The 14,767-nt window shown below is 39.8% G+C and overlaps 1 protein-coding gene across 4 annotated transcripts in view; it reads right to left on the bottom strand.

Annotated features, from left to right (window-relative positions):
* Window positions 1-7,329: 7,329 nt before the first annotated feature.
* PAN3 (poly(A) specific ribonuclease subunit PAN3) overlaps window positions 7,330-14,767 on the bottom strand; it is a 127,300-nt gene continuing 119,862 nt past the window's right edge. For 3 of the 4 annotated variants that reach the window (XM_017848498.1, XM_017848500.1, XM_017848499.1), the window contains 2 exons: window positions 13,904-14,042; window positions 7,334-10,278 (listed from right to left, as the gene is read on the bottom strand). In XM_017848498.1, the coding sequence (XP_017703987.1) occupies window positions 10,138-10,278; window positions 13,904-14,042 (280 nt within the window). In that variant the 3' untranslated portion in view covers window positions 7,334-10,137. Of the gene's footprint in view, window positions 10,279-13,903; window positions 14,043-14,767 lie in introns of all 4 variants that reach the window. The other variant, XM_017848497.1, reaches the window with a different exon arrangement.

A 14,767-nucleotide genomic window follows, 5' to 3' on the forward strand; every position in this document is an offset into this window, starting at 1 on the left:
AAATACTCCTTTCCAAGAGAAAAGAAAAATCATTAGAATTGCGTTACTCAGCTTCTTCAAACTCAGGTTTGTAGCATACATGAGTCCATCCATCAGTCAAAGAATGGTTCCATCTGGAGTCTTAATGTAGAAAGAAAAATGGAGGCTTGTAATAATGAGCTAGTTACAAATGCTTGTTCATTAAAATAGCACTGAAAATTGAAACATGAATTAACTGATAATATTTCAATCATTTGCCATTTATGACAAAAATGGCACTAACAAAGAACAAGCACTTCCTTTCAGAGTTTCTGAGATAATGTATGTGGAACAGTGTGGGTGGAATGGGGCTGAAACCATATACAAGTCTGTATCTTGTCAGTCCAAGAAGTGACGCCTAGATGTTAATTTTAGGGACCTGTGCCTTGTTTCCTAGCCCATAAGAATGCAAACATCAAAGAGTTACTCGCTAGCCTCATTTAAATTGATTAAAGGAGGAGTGCATCTTTGGCCAACAGTGGTGTAACTATATGTGTATGTGTGTGTGTGTGTGTGTTTTGTGCATAACTATTTAAGGAAACTGGAATTTTAAAGTTACTTTTATACAAACCAAGAATATATGCTACAGATATAAGACAGACATGGTTTGGTCCTATATTTCTAGTCATGATGAATGTATTTTGTATACCATCTTCATATAATAAAATTAACTTCCAAAAACGTACATATTTTCTCCCTGATTTGCTTGTAAGTGTAAACAAGAGGTCACGGGTGTCCCTGGGGGTAGAGGACTCGTGTTCTTTATTAAACAGCACAAGAAAGAAAGCAAACTGCTGAAGAGAGGGCAAAGAGGCTTCTATCGGTCCTAGAGAGAGAATGGCTGCGCTAAACAATCCAAACACTGCAAACAGTAAGTAAAACACAAAATCAAACGAGGCAGATTGCCCAGAAAACTAAACCCTAACATCAACAGGATGTGAAACAAGTAAAGCATATGCTGGGTGTGAGTGCCAGCCACAGAGAAAAGTGCCCTCAATTAAAAAGAGGCAGTTGTCCCCAAACACTCATTTTCAGCTGATAAATCATTAGCATAATCACAGCGGGTGTGTGCACATGCTGCAGGAAACCACACAAAATGATAGGCAAAAGCTTGACACACAAGAATGTGTCAGTACACATGCCAGCTCAGTGTTCCTCAGTCTTGTTTTGTGGATTACATCCTAGGAAAACAGCTCAGGTCATAAGTACTAGCAATTGAATAAGTGACCAACATTTTGTCTTAGAAAGCGGTCATAGTATTACCTGCCTAATAACGTCATAAGGAAATTAGATACAAGATATTTTAAGGGGGAAAAAATAGGCCTACTTTATTTGGGACAAAGACAATAAAAATGGATAAATGACGAATCTCAGTAAACTTTTAGTTAACTCGAGGGCAAGAGGCATTTTGTCTTCAAGAATCTGAAACCTTTAAAAAGTATTACGGGTTTCATAACATAAGAATAAAATCAGTCATTCAGGCAAATGACTTGAAGAATGCTTGAGGAATCAATGTCACGTCATAGTTTAGAAATGTTCTCATGGCTCTGGAAACTTACAGTACATTTGGGAATTTATTTTTATTTTTTCCTCCAGCAGAAGTATGGCCTAGTAAGGTTTACTGGACTCCTCAGTGTTAAACATATTACCAGACTTTTGGGTTTCACAGGCCAGGAAATTAAATAAAAGAAAAATCCTTGATCCCAACACGGGGATGGCCCATTCTTCTATTCTGCGAACTAAGAACACGTAAGGGAGGGGGAAAAAAATACAAAACAAAATCCATCCGGATGCTACTAATGTTCTATTTCCTGATCTGGGGGGCAGTGCACAGGTATGCCCACTTCATGATGAGTCACTGAGCTGCACACTTGCTTGTGAACGTGTGTGTATATATATGAATGTGTATGGATGCAATTATTCAATACGATATTACTAAAAGAAGAAAAAACCCCTACCATTTAGTACCACAACTTTTCATAGAAGAAAACCCATTTGAAAAGGTGGAAGGGCTTAATCTCAGACTAAAATATATTTGTATTTAAAACATACCTCTATTATCCTTCTTTTTCCCATTTTCATTTGTACTAGAATAAACTAATGAACACATGTTGTTCCACAGATTGGTATTTGGGAAGCAGTGATAGCTAGTAATTGCTATCATTACTATCATTTGAGTGCCCAATATGTGCCAGCAACTATTTAGAGTGCTTTAAAGGAATACCCTTATTTTCAAGGCAATCTAACATGATGGGTACTATTAGTATACCCTTTACGTCAATGGGAAGATTAAAGAACCCGAAGACCCCACTTGTCATGTCTCCCCACCTCCAAGCTTATGTCCCCTTATACTGTGCAGCCCTTCTAGATGGCCAGCCCCAAACACACCGGTGTCCTTTCCTCTCAGACTTGAAGCTATTGCTTTAGCAATTCTCCACCCCCTCCCACCATCAATTTTCCCCTCTTCCACTGGAACATACATGTTATTTCTCCCATGTCACAAAATTTTCATCTGTACTTTCTCCTCTAGCTACCACCCAATTTCTCTATTTCCCTTTACAGCAAAATCCCATGAGCGAGTTGGTTATTAGTTATTATTACTGGTTTCCAACTCCCCTCCTCCCACTCCCTCTTAAACCCACACAAACGTAGCTTTCACACTCACTTACCGAAACTGCTTTTGCTAAGGTCACCAGTGACTCCGCATTGATAAATCCAATGGCCAACTCTCAGTCCCATTCTTATTTGACACGTCAACAGCTTGACACTTACTCACAAAAACAACTTCAGTTTGGTTCCAGGACATGATACTTTCCTCTTCCCATCTCACTGGCCACTTCTGTTTCTTTTGCTGGTTTTACCTCTTTCCCCTGACTTTTGAACATTGCTCTAGTTACTCCAGGGCTCGTCCTTGAAGCTTTCTTTTCTCAGTCTATACCAACTCCCTTCATGATCTCAACCAATCTCAGGGCTTTCAGTGACACCCATATGATGACTTTCATTGACAGAACAGATTCTCCCTACCCGCTGCAACACTCTAAACTCATATATACACAAGTGCTAACCTGACATGTCTCCTGGATGCTCTGGCAGACTGTATTTTTTTTAAATACTGGTGTATTTTTTCAAAGATATTGTACTGTATTTTTCAAAGATATTCTATTGTATTTTTCAAGATAGCTGCAAGAATATCTCCCATCCCGCACGACCTTTGGCAATGTCCCCTCCCCTAGAATCAGAGCTGGCTTTAGGACTCACTTGTGATCAACGGAATGTGAAAGAAGGGACACTGCATGGCTTGGAGGCCAGGTCAGAAAAGATCATGCATTTCCTGAGTCTTGATATACTCACTCTTCAACGGTTCCCCGAGGGACCCAGCGGCCATACTTGGAGAAACCTAAGCCATATGGAGGCCAACTGAAGGTGCTCCCATAGACAGCAGCCAGTCTCTTCCAATTCAGTAGAATCCTCTATCTGTCAGCATCAAGCCAAAAAAAAAATTTTTTTTTTTGAGACAGGGTCTTACTTTGTCACTCAGGCTGGAGTGCAGTGGCACGATCTTGGTGTACTGCAGCCTTGACCTCCTGGGCTCAACCAATCCTCCCACCTTAGCCTCCTGAGTAGCTGGGAGTAGCTGGGACTACAGGTGCATGACACCACGCCTGGTCAATTTTACTTTTTGTGGAGATGAGGTCTCACTATGTTGCCCAGGCCTGTCTCAAACTTTGGGCTCAGGTGGTCTGTGCACCTTGACCTCCCAAGTGCTGGGATTAACAGGTGTGAGCCACTGCGCCTGGCCAGCAAGCCAAAATCTTAGAGTCATTCCTGACTTCTCTCTTCTTTGTCCATATCCAGTGAATCAGGACATCCCTGTTGGCTCTACATTTAAAACATATTTGGAGTCCAGTCACTCTGCACCACCTCTACTGCTATCACCCTACTCCATCGGTTTTTTTTTTTTTTTTTGAGACAGTCTCGCTCTGTCATCATGTTGGCCAGGCTGGTCTTGGAACTCCTGACCTCAGGTGATTCACTTGCCTCGGCCTCCCAAAGTGCTGGGGTTACAGGTGTGAGACACTGCACTCAGCCACAGGTGGGTTTTAAAACTCAAAGATGGCTGGGCGCTTTGGCTCACGCCTGTAATCCCAGCACTTTGGGAGGCTGAGGCAGGTGGATCACCTGAGGTCAGGAGTTCGAGACCAGCCTGGCCAACATGGTGAAACTCCGTCTCTGCTAAAAATATAAAAATTAGCCGGGCACGGTGGCAGGTGCCAGCTACTCGGGAGGCTGAGGCAGGAGAATCACTTGAACCCAGGAGGCAGAGGTTGCAGTGAGCCAAGATCACGCCACTGCACTCCAGCCTGGGCGATGGAGAATCCGTCTCAAACAAAACAAAACAAAAAACCACCAAAACTCAAAAGACATGGGTTTTGAAATCCAACATCCTTCACTTGGATGCTGTGAGAGTTTCCCATCACGCCAGCACCTCACTTCCTCCCTCAGTCTGTTCACAACGTCGTAGCCAGAGTGATCCTTTTAAAATGTCCTATCATGTTACTCTTCTGCTGAAAATCCTCCTGCAGCTTCCTCTTTTATGTTTTATTTTTTAGACAGTCTCACTCTGTCGCCCAGGCTGGAGTGCAGTGGCGCGGTCTCGGCTCACTGCAAGCTCCGCCTCCCGGGTTCCTGCCATTCTCCTGCCTCAGCCTCCCGAGTAGCTGGGACTACAGGCGCCGCCACTACGCCCGGCTAATTTTTTGTATTTTTGGTAGAGACGGGGTTTCACCGTGTTAGCCAGGATGGTCTCCATCTCCTGGCCTCGTGATCTGCCTGCCTCGGCCTCCCAAAGTGCTGGGGTTACAGGCGTGAGCCATCGCGCCCGGTGCAGCTTCCTCTTCTACTGAGGGTAAAAGCCAAAATACTTAAAATGGTCCACAGGACACACCCCTTCCCTACAGACCTTTCTGACGTCATTCCTACTTAACTTGGCTCTACCACATTCGCTCCACCACAGTCGCTGTTCTGCAAAGGCTCTTGACACATTCCCTCACTTGAATACTTTACCCCTGGATATCCACATGGCAGACTCCTCCATTTCCTTCAAGTCCTTGCTCACATACTGTGAGGCCTCCTTTCCAGACCACCACCCCATGTGAAATTGTAGCCCCACCAACCACACTCCTCATATCTAGAGTTGCAAGACGAAACACAGGATGGCCAAAGGAAATGTGAATCGCAGACAAACAGAGAACGTTTTAGTGTATATGTATGTCCCATGCAACACTGGGACATACCACTTTTTAGTGTATGTCCCATGCAATACTTGAGATACATATACTCGTGCTAAAACAAGTCATCCATTTATCCAAAATTCAGATTCAACTAGGTGTTCTGTATTTTTATTTGCCAAATCTGTCAACTCACACCATTTACTCTGCTCTCCTCTCAAAACCATTATTACCTGCTAATGTACCATGTTATCTGTCTTCTCCCTGCTAGAATGGGAACTCTTAAGCAGCAGAAAATTGTTGTCTGTTGCGGTCACAGCTTTTCTCTTTGTTCCTAGAACAATGCCTGGCATATAACAGGCATCCAATAAACTAAAGAATGAGCAAGCTAGATGTGGTGACTCACACCTGTAATCCCAGCACTTTGGGAGGCGGAGTCGGGTGGATCACTTGAGGTTAGGAGTTCAAGACCAGCCTCATCAATGTGGTAAAACCCTGTCTCTACTAAAAATACAAAAATTAGCCAGGCATGGTGGTGGGCACCTGTAATCCCAGCTACTTGGGAGACTGAGGCAGGAGAATCGCTTGAGCCTAGGAGGCAGAGGTTGCAGCAAGCCCAGATCATGCCAGCCTGGGTGACAAAGCTAGACTTTGTCTCAAAAAACAAAACAATATTCCTAATGTTTCCTCCTAAGAAATTTAAAGCTAAAAGATCCTCCAAACACTCCATTCTAGGAGACTAGTCTACCTTTTATCCCATGACCTACAATGGTCATTTGATTTCCATCTGAATCCACAATTTCTTTCAATATCCTCTACACAAAAGCCCTCCTTGCACTTCTTCTCACCTCTGAATTCCTAAAACCAAGTCATGCTGCTGGAAATAATCTCTCCTTTTTATTCTAATTACCCTTCACCTATGCCTCAAGCACCTTACCACATCTGTCTAGTAGTTGCCCCTTATCCATGAAGGATATGGTCCGAGACCCCCCATGAATGCCTGAACAGTGGATAGTACAAACCCTATATATACACTATGTTTTTTCCTGTACATACACACTTATGATAGTTTAATTTATAAATTAGGCATAGCAAGAGATTAACAAAATAACGAGAAAATTATAACAATATACTAAAATAGAAGTTGAGTGAAAATGGTCTCCCTGCCTCAAAATATCTTAACTGTACTTCAGGTAACTGAAACCTCCGGAAGTGAAACAGTAGTTGGGGGGTGGGGGTGGGGGTGCTTACCATATTGTTTTTTGTTTTCAACTTTTCATTTCAATGCACAGGAAAAAAACTCAACACTAAATACTAACTACCTAGGTTCAACAAATGTTAACATTTTGCCACATTTTATCTGTCCTTATAGTCTAAATAATGATTCTGGAGAATTTGGGGGAAGGGATGCCCCTCACCTATATGATACATTAAGTATTAAATCAAAGACTGGCTATGTATCATTCCCTATGCTTTCTCATGAGTAGTCTTCTCTCCTGAACTATACTGTTAGTCATGTATTATATTAAGATGTCTGGGTATAACTATATATTCTGTAAACACCAAGTCCCCATATCTGTCTTAGTGCCTAGAACAGATCCAAGGACACAGGAGGTAAGACTTAAGGACTATTTGATAAATTAATGAATAAATTTGCTGGCCGGGCGCGGTGGCTCAAGCCTGTAATCCCAGCACTTTGGAAGGCCGAGACGGGCAGATCATGAGGTCAGGAGATCGAGACCATACTGGCTAACATGGTGAAACCCCGTCTCTACTAAAAAATACAAAAAACTAGCCGGGCAAGGTGGCGGGCGCCTGTAGTCCCAGCTACTCGGGAGGTTGAGGCAGGAGAATGGCGTGAACCCGGGAGGCGGAGCTTGCAGTGAGCTGAGATCCGGCCACTGCACTCCAGCCTGGGCGACAGAGCGAGACTCCTTCTCAAAAAAAAAAAAAAAAAAAAAAAATGCTGCCAATTCATCCATATACAAAAATTCCTCCAAAATGCAGAGGAAATAACCAACCTTTTAAAACCCAATCGTAAGATAAACATCATCTTGTTATATGAACAGTGCAAGAAAAGAACAAAGTTATCTCTGTAATTCTTTATTAAAAATACTGCTGTACACATAGAGACTGAAAACAGGATTAAAGATGAATAACACAAATTGGGTCATGACATTAGAACTTAACATACTGGTGCTTTTTAGGGAAGATGCTGACATCCAAGTCACAGAACCAAGGTCAAAAGCAAAATACAAAGGTACCCTCAAAAATATTTACAATGAAGTAAATACACTAACAGAATTTAAAACAGGTACAAAAACTGGAAATGACCAATGTTACATGATTTCAAGGGTTGTCCTTTCTGTGCTTTTATCTGTCACGACAGGAAGGTGTGGAAAGTTTATATCCTTAATTTGACTACTCTCAAGATATTAAAATCTTTCTATGAATTAAAAAGACTTTTAGACAACCTCTTAAATGGAATTACACTATGGAAAACAGGGCTCCCCCAAAAACACCTAGGCAGAACTGAGAGTTCTTTGAAAACCATTCCCAATAAAACTAAATGAAAATAAATATAAAACAAGGCTTAAAAAAATATGCATTACCTGACACCAACCTTTTCTGGCTGACAGTATTTATTCATGAAAACATATCAGCTGTCTACCTTTTATATGCAAACCAAGTCCTGAGGTTAACTAGGGGCTGAAGCAAACTAGCGTTTAGGATGCAAACATTCTTGGATTTGTGATGTAAACTTGCCTTGCAGAGGGAAGTTTGCTGGTCTATACAGAATGAGAAATTCAAGCCCTATTTTAACCCCTGCCCTCTTCAGCTTTCACAAAACATTGGTCCACAAATTAAATTTTCAAAAAGTTCCCAGACCCCAAAACTAAATAGATGATCCCCTTTCATTTTCAAAGAAAACAATATTGGAAAAAATCTCCAGCCCGCTTATAAATTAAGCATTTCATATTTCTTCTAGAATACAAGTAGTTCTTTTTTGTACAAAAGAATTACAATATGATTTGTCAAAAAACATATAAAAAGACAGCTGCTCTTCCTCAAATACATGAGCTAATGATAAAAGACTTTTGTATGTTAATGTCTCCAAGTTCTTGTTCTTTTTACATAAAAAAGAACATTACGGTGGCAAATGTTAATTATCCTTTTAATATTGAACATTATGTTCTTTTAAAATCCATCCAGATCAAATGCAATAATTTTCTTTTTAACTCAACAACTGATGCTACCAAACGTGGACTCAATATACTTGTTAAAACGTGTAAAGCGTGTCTCTAGTCTTCAAAGCTTTCAGGTGAAGAGAGGTGCTTTTTCTTGATGCAAATCTCAAGGCAGAGAAAATCATTTTAAAGCTTATAAAAGTGAACAGAGAAATACTAAAACTTCTCTGAAATATACAAATATGTGTAATTATTAAAATTGAAGACAGTAACATCAGTTGCAAGTGCTTGTGAGTCTGTCCTGACCTTTTGAGTTTCCACATTTTCTTCATCGTTGCATGGTGAGCACCCAGTGCTAGTAAAACATTCAGTGCTGGGAAAGGAGATAGAGTCTTCATTACTGATTTTAAGAAAGAAAATTCCTATGTATTTGGCAGTCTTCAGTATCAAAGTATAGGTATTTCATTTACTAGAAATTCCATGAATACCCAAGTTTGGCGACAACTGCATGTCCAAATATTAAGAAAGTTAAGAGGAGGAAAATTCCAAACTTTTGAGATGGACTTATTCAGGAATATCGCACAGAGTGAGTTATTATCAAAAGTACTATTACTTTGGGCTAAGCAGTGACTGCAAAGGCACAGCAGATCGTTATCCCTCCAAATTCAGGCTGTAAAACATCAGAAAGCTCTTGATACCAGACCACTGCTGAGTTTAGTTCATCTTCTGAACAGTGTCTCTGTGTCTGTCTCCAGTGTAAAGGACCATAATAAAGCTGTGGTTCAAAGAGCAGAACTTCATACAAAAAAAAAAAAAAAAAGAAAGAAAGAAAAAAAAAAGCAAACTGGAAAGAACCTAAAGTAATATACTCCTGAACTTTAGGCCTTTAACACAATTTCTTAATTTTCTCCTATTTAAAAAATTTGCATAAATGTAAATGTATCTGACTAGCAGGCAAATGTCTTTTAAAAAGGCTCTAGTTGAATTTGAAGGAAAGAGCTGTACATGCTCCTTCAGTTACTGTTTATCTGATCTTTATTCAGAAAGGATTTAAATCAACTAACAGGGGAACTCATATCCAACAATTCACTGGTATTTTCTTGGTTTGTTCTTACGAACAAAACAAAACAAAAAATCTCAATTTGAACTAACAGTGGGTGGCATACAGAGAGCTTGCATACAATACTCTTACAAGAATGACGTACTATACTGAACTTCTATGAAATTATTTACCTGGTCCATAATGTTATTCAGGGCAACCCGTCCCAAAAAGAGCAAATTCTGCAACCCTCAATGGCAAAAACGCTGCCCAGCATTGCTTCCCAAAAATGTCCTTGCAAACAGTCTCCCTTAATAAGTATACAATGTGGCAAAAGTTCAAAGATCAGAAAAAGTCTTTAAAAAATTAAAATTAGTGCATATACAAGTGGAAAAAACAAAAGCAGGAACATCATTCACCTGATGGTGCTCCTAAATCTAAAATAAATTCTTCACAGATACAGCCTCCAATGGCAGCCATAGCTCTTGGGTAAGTGAAACATTCTTCCTTTCAAGTAACAGTGTACCTGACTGAAGTGCAAGCAGCTTCGCTCATCTCCTGTTCGTTTCCCAAATGTGAATGAGATGATGAAAAGTTCAGCTGTAGTGCAATTTGCTATTGGTTAAGTTCCTTAGCCATGTCCTGCGTGCTTTTTCAGCAAATACTACAACTGACCATTCGCAGCTGCAATCAGTTCTTGAAAAGTATTTTCAAAGCAGCGCTTTAAGTCACTGTAGGTCACCACGAGTACACTCTTCTCATCTCTGGAAATCAGGCTTATTTTTTCTGGCACACCAGCATCTAGCTGAAACAATATATCCACAAGATACGAATTCATAACATGCAGAAAAGAATCTATCTACATTTGCAGCAAAGATAAATAAAATCTCTAAATTTGTCACATTCCCTTTCCGACATCCCTAAGTACTTTACATCATTCACCAGTATGCACATAATTTTCGACTCAGACGTTTTCACACAAACACTGCCCTCTGTTTCTAACTATCCCTTCACGTTTAATGCTCGCTTGCATTGTAGTCTACCCAGTTGATGCTCAATAATTTTTCTCCCAATATCTTCCATTTTTGGCATCATGAATTACAATGCAATGAACATACTCATCTACTTAATTTTTTTCTTCTGTAGGAAGTATTTTTTTCCTTAGGAAAAATACTTAGAAGTATAAATATTACTTAAAAAAGTAAAGTATTAAGAAATTGGCCTTTAAAATTTTAAAACACAAAAAAATAAAGTAGAAGTGGTTTATAGCTTAGTACATAGAACCAAATTGTTTTCCAAAGCATATCAGACACCGTGAATTTATAAGTTTTTAATACTTTTCCCACAACCCCACAGCAAATGAGCACCTTGCTATTTACATTTAGATTTTAACTACTATTATCAAAGTTTTTTTCATACATTTACTTTGGTATTTCTGCTTGTGGAAATGCTAGTATATGATCTTTACCCACGACCCTAATGGAATTTGACAGTAATATTCCAGTGAGGTCTTTATAAAGCATAAATACTGACCCTTTGACTGTCCACTGGTCTTGTTACGGTTTTCACTTTGTTATTTTCAATGTACTTTTAAATTTCATTAATTGATACAAAATTAACATATGTTTACAACTCACTGAAGGCTCAAACATCCAAATCATTTACCAGATAATTTCTGTCATTACTTCTAGCAAAATAAGCTTATAAATAAAAATCTTAATTTTGTATAATCAATCTGGCCATCCTTCCAATTTATCACACTCTTTTCAAACTTAGAATATTGTCACACTTCAGATTTGGGGTATTATTTACTACTAGCTAGTTCATGATGTGAAATATAATTTTCTTCAAATTTTCAATTATCCTAATTTCATTATTGATAATTTCATTATTGAATGGTCTTTGATGAATTTAATGAATATTATCCTTCATTAAATGGTCTTTGCTTAAGGCAACTGTCCATGGCTTATTCCATATTATCTACTTGTCAATGTTTGTTCTGGTTCTATGTATTTTTTTTTTTTTTTTTTGAGACGGAGTCTTGCTCTGTCACCCAGGCTGGAGTGCAGTGGCCGGATCTCCGCTCACTGCAAGCTCCGCCTCCCAGGTTCACACCATTCTCCTGCCTCAGCCTCCCGAGTAGCTGGGACTACAGGCGCCCGCCACCTCGCCCAGCTAGTTTTATGTATTTTTTAGTAGAGACGGGGTTTCACCGGGTTAGCCAGGATGGTCTCAATGTCCTGACCTCGTGATCCGCCCGTCTCGACCGACCTCCCAAAGTGCTGGGATTACAGGCTTGAGCCACCGCGCCCGGCTGGTTCTATGTATTTTTAATTACTGGTGCTCTGATACTATGTTCTAAAATCTGACAGAATTATTTTCTACATACTGCTCTCAAGAAAAGGTTTTTCCCCTAAGAGAAATAAAGGGAAAATAAATATATAACTCATACTGAATTAGTTCAGTGATACATATAGTTTTGTGCAGTCTTATTGCCCAGGCTGGAGTGCAATGGTGCAATCTTGGCTCACTACAACCTCTGCCTCCTGGGTTCAAGCCATTCTCCTGCCTCAGCCTCCCAAGTAGATGGGATTACAGGCATGCACCACCAATGCCCAGATAATTTTGCGTTTTTAGTAGAGATGGGGTTTTTCCACGTTGGCCAGGCTGGTCTCCAACTCTGGACCTCAGGCGATCCGTGTGCCTCAGTCTCCCGAAGTGCTGGGATTAGACAGGCGTGGGCCACCGCGCCTGGCCAGTTTTGTGCAGTCTTAATGTAGGTTATTGACAATACTCCCTATAGAGTTTTACGGAAGTTAAAAGAAGGCAAAGTAGTGCTTAAAAACAAACCATAACATTTTCCCTGAAGGGTTACCACACTGTACATTAATAGTTCTAAATCATGTGCTACAGTAGATATTTTTTCCTGTAGTACTTATAATTTAGGAAAGTTTAGACAAGAGTCAGTAAATGTTTTTATAAAGGGTCAGACAGTAAACGTTTTAGGTTTGGCTTACTGTTTATTTTACAACTCTTTAAAAATGTAAAACTATTCAAGGCTCTCAGGCTATAAAAAAAATAGGCCCATAGAATGGATTTGGCCTGCAGGCCATGGCTTGCCAGCTCCTGGTTTATACATAAATCTATACAGAGACTACATTTACTCCTGGAGACCAGTTCTAAACTTCATAATGCCAAGTAATTCATAAGGAAAATGTCTTCTTTCTTTTCTCTGTAATTTTTGTCTTTCTCAACCTTTGCTAAAACACAATGCTGCTGGCCATGGTGGCTCACCGCTATTATCCCAGCACTTTGCGGGTGGGTGGATTGCTTGATCTCAGGAGTTTGGGACCAGTCTACATGGTGAAATCTGTATCTACCAAAAGGACAAAAATTAGCTGGGTGTGGTGGCATGTGCCTGTGGTCCCAGCTATTCAGGAGTCTGAGGCAGGAGGGAGGATCACTGCAGCCCTGGGGAGTCAAGGCTGCAGTGAGCCATAATTGCCACTGCACTATAGTCTGGGTGACAGAGCAAAACCCTATCTCAAAAAAAAAAAAAGCTCACCTCACCTCTCAAATAAATTTATGATCTATTTTTTAATCTACTTAATTCATCTAATCATCAAATTCACCATTTATAACAGCTGAACCTGCTAGTAACTAATGTCACTAGTATTGTGCTTTTATCATTTACTACTTGATTATAATACCTATAGTTAATAATAAATAATTTGATAACACCCAACATAACTCATAATGATTCAGAAGGGGTTCAATTTTTAAAAAATAAACATAAATTTATTTTTTTGGTTTTTACTACTCATTGTTTTATGTGGCATAACAAAACCACATGTAAACAAAACATTGCATAAAGGAGGGAAGCAGTCATTTTGTAACACTTTATCATAATAAAAAGATCCACAATAAAACATTCTAAAATGATTCATGAAGGCCAGGCGCAGTGGCTCACACCTGTAATCCTACCACTTTGGGAGGCTGAGGCAGGCAGATCACTTGAAGTCAGGAGTTCGTGACCAGCGTAGCCAACATGGCGAAACCTTGTCTGTACTAAAAATACAAAGATTAGCTGCGCGTGGTGATGGGTGCCTGTAATCCCAGCAACTTGAGAGGCTCAGGCAGGAGAATTGCTTGACCCCGGGAGGCGGAGGGTGCAGTGAGCCAAGATCATGCCACTGCACTCCAGCCTGGGCAACAGAGCAGCAAGACTCTGTCTTCCATCGCCCAAAAAAATTATTCATGCAGGTTATTTAAAAAATCCTCCCGCTGTAAAAAGTGTTATTAATAAAATGTCTTACAGGCTACTGTAAGAGTACATCCTGATTTCTTATGTCCCCTAGTATTTGTAGAAGATACAACTCTATACACATTATAGGCAGAATTATGATCTTAAAAATCTAAATACAAATTACCTTGTTAAGACAAGAAATGATATGACTGAGGTCAATCCAGGGAGCACCCGCTTCTGTCACCTGATGAAAAAGATGATCCCTAAAGAGTTTCAACAGATAACGGTCTCCGGTCTCTGACCAAGTTGGATCCTTCTGAAACCTGGGGGAAATTAACATTTTACCTCAGTAACTCATGCTGTATGCTCTGTGGCCATATGTCTATTTTTTAGACTCCAAACCAGTTTAATTTTATTTTTTTCCCAATAAATAAAAAATTGGGAGGGAGTCTGGTACAGTGTTTTTAAAAAACAATCTGACTGAACTAGTAAGTAGATGAATTCCAGTTTTCAGTTAGCAACTGTCAGGGGGAAATTATCCCTTACGCATTCCTATTTTATACGACCTCTTTATTTCAGCCCCACTATTAGATAAAATGAAAAGATAAAATGTCTTAAATCTTCTTTTCTTCCTCCCACTCTGTAGGTTACAGAATACAGAGAGGTCAGATACACCTTCTACTTCACCAATATGTATAAAATAGAAAATGTTTAGCAAACAAAAGGAAGTAAATATCAGTTTCCTACCATTCCACGTGAAAGCAAGCTGTAAAGAAGCAGATGACCACTGTGAGTTTTCAGTGACCTTAGGAATTTACAGTTTAATAGGAAACAGACGTTATTCAAATAATCAAAGAAAGCTGTAACTGCATATTTACATAATGCTCCTAAAAGGGATATGACATAAAAACAGAAACATGAGTTCTTCTAGCGGGACAAGGAAGGTTTTCCAGAGGAAGTAGCGGCTGCCCTTCCCAGAAGAGGGATGCTCCTTCGTCAGAGATAGGTATTTGCATGGAGCACTGAAGAAACTTAAGGAAGGTCATGT

This window comes from Rhinopithecus bieti, unplaced genomic scaffold (assembly GCF_001698545.2).
Source record: "Rhinopithecus bieti isolate Rb0 unplaced genomic scaffold, ASM169854v2 scaffold_28547, whole genome shotgun sequence".
NCBI classification, from domain to species: domain Eukaryota; kingdom Metazoa; phylum Chordata; class Mammalia; order Primates; family Cercopithecidae; genus Rhinopithecus; species Rhinopithecus bieti.